This window comes from Limulus polyphemus, unplaced genomic scaffold (assembly GCF_000517525.1).
Source record: "Limulus polyphemus unplaced genomic scaffold, Limulus_polyphemus-2.1.2 Scaffold640, whole genome shotgun sequence".
Classification (NCBI taxonomy): domain Eukaryota; kingdom Metazoa; phylum Arthropoda; class Merostomata; order Xiphosura; family Limulidae; genus Limulus; species Limulus polyphemus.
This window is the reverse complement of record NW_013666250.1, coordinates 404,624-413,510: the sequence shown is the minus strand read 5'-3', so window position 1 is coordinate 413,510 and position 8,887 is coordinate 404,624. Positions and strand designations below refer to the sequence as shown.

Here is an 8,887-nt window from a genome sequence, read left to right as displayed (position 1 = left end):
TGTTAGTAGTAAACAAACCAACAGCAGAGTAACAAGCCGCCAAAGCAATTGAAAAAATAGGTAGAGTAAAAACAAAAATTTCACAAAATCACAAATTAGTTAATCTGACTATCTGACTGACTGACTGACGTTGTTGGAAATGATTATCTCTTTCCTGCCTTCCCCTTATGCAAATCTAAATGAGCATTCCTGAATTACGCTACTTTGGATAAAAGCGTTTTTTCTTACTTTTATTTATAACCTTGATAATAACGATAACCACTTTTCAACACTACTAACGAGCTAACAATACATTAGTAGCATTATTGCCAAGAAACAACCCGCCCTCATATTACATGCGGGAGCACGACTGCTTATGCGAACGCCCTACGTGATCAGCCTGCAGCTCTATTAGGTAAATATAAAAACGTGGACTGCATAGATTCTCTAGATCTAGGCGCTAGCTATGATCTAACCTTTGAAAACGAAGTTTTCAATTCTATACATCTGAATTGAGGGTTCTGTGTTGGAAGGAGCAATTATGTCATAGCAGTCGGTGCCTAAGACGTGCGTCTCCTACGTGAGGACGAACGCTGCCACTGCCGAAGGCTGACAAGGCTTTACTCGAGTGTTCTGGACTGAAAACAAGAATGATAAGTTGTGTAATTTACCGTTGCATTGTTTTCAAACTAAATATGTCCTATTGGCATCTAAAGTTGTACTTGAAACATTGCAATTTTTAAATTATGCCTTTCAAGGAAACAAAATGAAAGAAAAGGAGAAAATATTATGTTGAAAACGTTGAAAAGTCTTTGTTCTAGCGAAGAGAGCATTACTGTAAGAATAGAGATAAGGTTGGAAAGAGTAATGTTGAATATACGAAACAAGCCTTTAGTCCAGCCAAAGACAAGATTACCATCTTGGTTAGATGGAAGAAAACTATGGCCAAGACATCAGCAAAAGCCAGGAAATGTCGAGAGATAGGTAAGAAAAGATATGAGAAGGATAGGCCTGGAGCCCAGTCACTCTCGAGACATAGTACTAAGTGAGACTATAGTACTATGAGACATGTGTAAACACTTTTTAAATAAATAAAATGGGAAGTAGGAATGGGAGCACCAAATAGTAAGTACTCAAGGTAGGAATTGGTATTTTTTGACACGGTGTAACATCAAAGTGGATGTTGCCATCTTTCCTCCTATTCCTACTTTGTGGTTTACTTTGAACTTTGATTCAATTATAAACTTGAATTGAGTTTTATCAGTAGCTAATCCTTTCTAAATGCTCAACAAATTAAAACTTTTGAAAAATCTGCGGTTTTAATACTATTCTTTTGGCCAACGTCTTACCGTTACGATAACTATAATGTCTCCCATTAGCAAAGTATGAGTATTGGAGTTTCCTGTCTCACTTCCGACATCAAACACTCCCCTTATGATTTCATGCATTTCGTTATGATCACATAATTTGATATCATACGTGTATTTGTACTTGGTTATTGAAACAAAGTTTACAACAAACAAATTTAGCTACACATATCTTTCATTTAGTTTGAAACATTACCATGTTACTAAAAGCCCATGAAGTAGGAAGTGTTGTAATGTTATTCTGCCCATTCTTACCTTGTTTCCTTAATTTTTGGTGCTCCCATTCCTACTTCATATTTTTTTTCTTAATTTTTTTTTTTACATTTGTATAAATTGATATTTCACAGAAACAGGTTGGTAGTTCGATAAAATACAAATAAGAGCAGATAACCAAATCGTAACTATAGATACTTCAAAAGTCACGCCTGTACTAAACAAACAAAAATAATTAGAAGAAAACAATGCTAATTAGACACAAGCAGATGAGCAGAATTATAATACAAAGAGAAAGATATGGAACTACATAATAAATAGACACTGATACTCGGGGTACATATAGATAAATAGTTTGTATAAGTGAATTTTCTTCATGTTTTAATTAATTACGAAGTAGCAGTTCTGAAAATTTCTTCTATATGAAGATCAAAATAAGTGCATATTACAATAAGAATTTTTATTAACACGGGTTCTTTTCTTCAACCAGAGAAGAAGTATTATTTCAGAATGGAAGAACAATGAACTACAAATTCCGATAATTGTTTGTTGAAAGTGTTGTATACACTGTTGGAAAGTCCGGAATCTGATGTATCCGAATGATGGTAAGATATTTCCGTCAGGAGTTATGAGCCCTTGATTTCATTTTGTCCGCACCACCTTACCATCAACGGTCACACACACTAGTTGGTTATCTTTTTTTCTCAAATCAAATTATGCAACCTTTCTTTGTTGTCTGTTTGCGATTGGAGACCTTGTTCTTGATCTTGTGATCTGGCAAAAGGCTACTTACTACTACTGCCACTACTGCCCTTGTCAACAAGGGATGTCAAAAAGTTGATTGTGGTTGCATCCACAGCGGCTGAATAGGTTTCTAGTCGAACGTCTCGGAAACTCTCATATACAAGTAATCAAGAGATTAATGGTGGTCCATGATAACATGTCAAAGAGTAGCAAAGTTCTAGTCACGGTCAGCGGGGTTCAAAGCTATCTGTTAAAGATCTGTTGGAATCTGATAAACAGATGCATCAACGGACTAACAAAATAGAAGGTTCACTTTGCGGATTCGTTTACACAACAAAAAGTTCTGTCATTAACTACGGAATTTCTGAAGTGGCCAGTCATAGCTCGGCCAGTTTTTCTCTAATTGAAAACTGTAAATTGTAATCGTCGTATGCTAGAACCTTAATAAGTTTCACTGAACTGGGATTTCTTATCCCAAATTCCTGCCACCAACGCTTTGCTGATTGAGGAAGATATTCTATGTTATCAAACTACTTTATTTGGATATAGCAGTAGAAAAAGTAAAATTCTTCCTATTGGCTAATTTTGAAAGCATTACCTTTTATTATTTGATTTAATTTTTTCATCTTTGCACCTTATTCTTCGATTTGCTTCAGCACCATTTAATACATGTATAAGTTTGTTTTCCTAACATAAAGACATAATAGATTAAAATAAGATGATTAAAATCGCTATACGATATGTTAGGTATATGACTTAAGCATATGTAGTATAATCTTAGTGTGATAAGATCAAATTTTACGATTTCTATCTTCAGTTGTTCACTTATTATCCAACTCTGACTACATCTATGATAACTGAAAACAAATTACTTTTATATTACCTACAAATCAGAACAAAAATTTCCCAAGTCCTATATATTCGTTGCGCTAGACTTAATATGAAATGAAATATAAAATTACCTTTACTACAGTAATTTCTCCTTATCTAGTAATCTGCTGACGATTTATCAAATTAAATCCTCTTACGCTTCCGACGGTGTTCAAAAATTTGCGAGCATAGAAATATATTGTATCGAAAAGTATTCCCTAAATGTTTTATAGTTATGCGATATCTCCACAACCGTTGTGAATCTTTATTTAATTTATTGTTCCCCGGTTAGTCAGCTCTAAGTTTACGGGCTTACAACGCAAGATCCGGAGTTTGTTTCACGGTGGCGGCCACAGCGCAGACAGCCAATGAGTAGCTTTGCACTAAGAAAACAAATATGTTTAACTAATATTGTCAGGAGCCTTTAAAAAAGTTCTTCTTTTTTCAATAATGAAATTAAAATATTAATGTAGAGTTTAGAAAAAACATTGATTTTACATATAGTTATGATAAAGAAAACAGGATATTTTCTTTAAATATTATAGGTGTTGAGAGCTTACATTTTTACAGAAGAAGAAAAACTTCAAAAGCACTTCCATGAACATTTTCAAAATAACAACACTATATGACATAAACCAAAAGTTTCCATAATTATTAGTGTAAGTTACAGCATCACATAGGCCTAATAATTGGAAGATGATCAATATAACATTAAGACGAAGCAACTGCAAAACAATCCAAAGGGATTTAGATCTGGAGAAAATGGCAGAAAAATGCCAATCACAGATAGAAATCAGACACAATTATTATGATAGAGAAAGAAAGAAACATGTATACGTGGAGGTAAAGTAGATAACACCAGATCACCTTTCACGTGCACAACGTCTTCGAGGCTAGAAGGATGAGCTACGGCATAAATGCTCAAGGTCTCTAGCAGTTGGCGGTACAGTCATTATGGAAATTAGATCATCCTTACCCTGTTGTCCTTCCACGAGTTTTGAAGATGTTCTCCCGTTCAGGTATATAAAAGAGAGAGCTATATGAGAGCGTTAGACACCATCCATCTGGAGGAGAAACACTGAGGATGGCAGAACATTTCAACATGGTCCACGGGGTATGTATGTTGCCATAGGTTTTTCTGTAAATATAGAAATTGGCAAGACTACAACAAACACAACTGGCCAGCTCAATTTCATAGCTGACTCCAAAAAAGGATAATAAATTAGCTCGTTTCACCATAAGTAATATAATGTTTGTTAGAATGTTACAGATGTTTTAGAATAGTACGTACAGATCATGAAGAATTATAGATCGTATCGAATTTAAAATATTTAATTTGCACAGAGAGTTTCGATTTTAAACAATTTTCACCGATACATTTCCTACCACAATAGAAAATAGACGAAACATAAAAATTAATAAGGACAGAATGTCTTGGCTATACAGGATAATGTTCACCAATACATTGTCTGCTACAATATATTATTGATGAAACATAAAAGATAAGTAGGACAGATGTTTTGGTTATACAGGATAACCTGGACTGATGGATGTGACATGTCTTTCGCTTTTCCGGTATATAAGTTTATATAGATTTAATCCAATAATGAGGAAATACAGTAAATATTTTATATCAACTGTGAATTAATTTAGGTTTTACAGTAGAGAAATTTTGCAATTTTTAGCAAGTACTTCGTAAATAGTAGTCACTGCATTTAACATTTGAAAACTTGATTATATATATGTATTAAAATAAAGGAGAGCATCCAAAAGTCAGATTTCTGAACATACATTATCATTAGTACTACCTTGTTCAATACCGTAGGAGAAATTGAAACCTAATCTACAGTTATTATACATCTGTAGCTTAAGAAACTACAGCCTTTTTTAGACAGAGTTTGGTATTATACTCACTCTTCTTCTTCTTTTGTAATTAAAAAAGGAATTTTTAGTTTTATATAAAGTCAATATGTAATGAATGGTAACCGAAAAATGCCTAAAGCAATAAAATCACGTTTTATGTAAAGAAACAACTGAAGTTTTAATTAACATAATTCAAAGGGAGGGGAAATTATCATTGTTTGACATATTTTTACAGATACTTCTTTTCTGTTCCATGTTGGCGCTTGGAGCTTGCAAAGGAATACCAGCAGGCAGAGGTGTTATCTTTCATTTAGTGCCACATGCTTACAAAGCAGAAGTTTCGCTACCGGAGGTTCCTCCCAGTCTCCTTGAACCTGCTGAAGAAGTAAGAATAATTTTCTGTACTTTATCTATTTTTATTTTTTAACTATTCATGAACTTCAACATATTTTCTGTAAATTATAATCACAGCTCGGCCAAATATGTAATATACTATTGTGTAGGACAATAAGTAAGACATTATGTTTAGCGTTTCAATGTTTAACGTATTTAGTGAAACAGATTACATGCGATATTACACTGAAGTAAAATTACAGCCCCAAAATCACTTCGTCAAATGACATATGTAAGGATAAGTTATATTTTACATCACTTTTAATGCCTTAGTTTATTCTTATTCCTATCTAATACAAAACTCAAAATCTCTCCTACTTGAGGTCTCAGCCTGAAGATACAACTCGCTGTGGAAATGTTTCTGTTAAAATGCTAATTTTAGCACATGATTTGAGGATGCCAGTACCACCCATACAAAACACATTGTTGTAAATAATTATATCACAATTATATTAAATAAGAAATATTTAATCTTGGGACATTAAAGATGAACATTCCGAGTATTTTTAAACAAAAGAAAAATAAATATAAAATTAGAATACTATATTACGTCAAGTACTTTGTTGATATGAGTTATATTTCATGTTTAATAGCTTTTTAATTGACTGGAGAAACTCTGTAATTGCGCTATTCGTTTTCTCTCTGGGTCTGTAGGATATCTGACTTGCTAATACATGTATATGTGAATACATATAAAAGATAAATAGCAAAATACATGTACATAAAATAACAATAATTATGACAACAGCATTTAACCTTTTTGGAGCGGCATTCAGTAATTTACATCTTACAGTTTAGCCCCTTTTCCTATATGTACAACGCTGTTTCTGGAAAGGGGTCTCACAGACGATTAGAGGATGGAGATTCCTCTGTAAAAGTGAAGGGATCTTATAGTTTGACACATGAAGATGAGAAAAAGAAAATGGTTGATTATGCTGCTGGTGGAAATGGGTTTTCTGCTACTATCAGAACCAACGAACAAGGACTAAAACCAGAAAATAACCCCGATGACGTCTCTGTTCTTGCTCCCGAAGGTGCCTTAGCGTTTCCAGCTGCGCTACCCTCTGCTAACGCTGGGAGAGCTATAGAACCCGCTGAAGCCCTTGTAAATATTTGACGCTACTTAACTGTATTGATTAATTACTTTTAATTTCAATGTGTAAATCGTATTATAAAAAAGCCACAAATACTGAGATATTTAATATGTAAATACACACACACACACACATATATATGTGTGTGTATTTCTGTGTTTAAATATATTTTACAAACAATAATCAAGGAACATCATTTAGATAAACGACTATTTTTCGATAGTAAACGCCAGGAAAAGATTCAAAGTTTTTGTCTGTAAAACGTTATACTATTGTAATGGAATACTGTGTTATTATATTTTGGATTACGAGAAACATACTAAATATTCTTACATACTGCCTTTCCGAGGGAGTTTTGAAATATTGATTCCTAACCGGATTTGCTTTAGAAATGTCTAATCTGCAATATACATTTGTGTTGGCTCGCTGTCTTAGAACTGTTACTAACATAGTATCTATATCATATTTTCAAAGCATTAATGTTCAAAGCCTTAAACGAAAACTTACGCATAATATTTTTCTTAGTATTTATTCATATATATTTCATTACTGGTACTACGTTTAGATATACCAATAAACTTTTATTTCTTTTACAGCCTTCTCCTTTCTCCTTCTTGTACACCGCCGGTGCAGGAACTGGATCAAGCTCTAGGTCCGAGAGTGGTGATGAAACTGGAAAAGTGAAAGGATCTTACAGCTTGAAGGACGAGGATGGACGTCAGAGAATTGTAAACTACAATGCAGGAATCGATGGGTTTATGGCAAAAATTCATAGTAACGAACCTGGTGTGGAACCTGGTAGTAATCCTGCTGACGTAGAATTTCTTTCTATTCCTGGTGTAGCAGCTATTCCTGCTGCAGCTCCCGCTGCTTCTGGTGCAGCTCCCGTTCATGCTGCCGCTCCTGCCCCTGCTGCCTCTCTACCTGAACTTTCCGCTCCAGTTAGTTAATGTGTTTTATATAAGCTTGTACATTTAAATAACTACTCTACAACCTTTTAACAAAATAATTGAAGACCTTTTAGTTATTATACGCAAAAGAAACAATCTGTGACAGATAAGACAATCATAAATGTTTTATTATAAGAAAAGTAATTATTGTTTATTATTTTTAACAATCATTTTATTTCTCCTCATAAAATTAAACGTAAAGTTACAATATAATCAGTAACAGAGTATTTCTTATGATTTTTATCGTATAAAATGCCTTCCTCATTTAATTAAATTTATTGACTTATATTTCTTTCTTCCTGCACCGGCGGTGTACAAGAAGGAGAAAGGAGAAGGCTGTAAAAATTTAATTATTTTGATTTATGATTGTGTGTCAATAAAGCTCAGTTTTGATCAAGTTATCTGGATCAAGCTCAAGGTCCGAGAGTGGTGATGAAACTGGAAAAGTGAAAGGATCTTACAGCTTGAAGGACGAGGATGGACGTCAGAGAATTGTAAACTACAATGCAGGAATCGATGGGTTTATGGCAAAAATTCATAGTAACGAACCTGGTGTGGAACCTGGTAGCAATCCTGCTGACGTAGAATTTCTTTCTATTCCTGGTGTAGCAGCTATTCCTGCTGCAGCTCCTTCTCCTCCTGCTTCTGATGCAGCTCATGTTCGTGCTGCCGCCCCTGCCCCTGCCGCCCCTGCTCCAGTACGTTAATATTTATCTGTATTTTATACCCGTAAGCTTGGAAACTATTAATTCAATATAATTAAAATACTTTCATAAAACATTGAAGACTTTTGGCTCTCAAAGAAGAAAATATGGAGAGGAAGTATTTTATTTCTAAACTAAAAATAATTAGGGTTTATATTTGCGTATTGTAGTTATCGCAAACATTATTCTTTAAATCATTTATCTGTGTACCTATAATTAACTTAAGCAAATCAAACACGATTTGTAAAATCAAATCATAACTTAAATAACTTTTGCACTTCTACGGTATAATATTGTTTTTTATTTATTTATTATCTTCAGTGTATGCATATTTGTTGTGAATTAAAACATTTTCTGATCGTTAATCTGTTATAACTAATAAATATCAACATCTCTGGACAGCCGTCTCCGTTCTCCTTCATGTATACAGCCGGTGCAGGAACTGGATTGAGCTCTAGGTCTGAAAAAGGAGATACCACTGGAAACGTAGAAGGGTCTTACAGTTTAAATGACGAGGATGGGCGTCAGAGAATTGTAGAGTACACTGCTGGACTTGGTGGATTTATGGCAAAAGTTCAGAGTAACGAACCTGGTGTAGAACCTGGTAGTAACCCCGCCGATGTTGAATTTCTCTCCATTCCTGGAGTAGCAGCTATTCCTGCAGCCGCTCCTGCTGTTGCTGCTCCAGTTGAGGCTCCTGCTGTTGCTGC

General features: G+C 34.3%; 1 protein-coding gene across 1 annotated transcript in view; it reads left to right on the top strand.

Moving 5' to 3' along the window:
- Nucleotides 1–8,887, top strand: part of LOC106459630 — a gene marked incomplete at its 5' end in the record, with an annotated part of 50,618 nt that overhangs the window by 40,478 nt on the left and 1,253 nt on the right. Inside the window, 4 exons of the mRNA XM_022386160.1 lie at nt 4,204–4,287; nt 5,272–5,421; nt 7,120–7,464; nt 8,580–8,885. Of these exons, the coding sequence (XP_022241868.1) occupies nt 4,204–4,287; nt 5,272–5,421; nt 7,120–7,464; nt 8,580–8,885 (885 nt within the window). The remainder of the gene's footprint in view (nt 1–4,203; nt 4,288–5,271; nt 5,422–7,119; nt 7,465–8,579; nt 8,886–8,887) is intronic.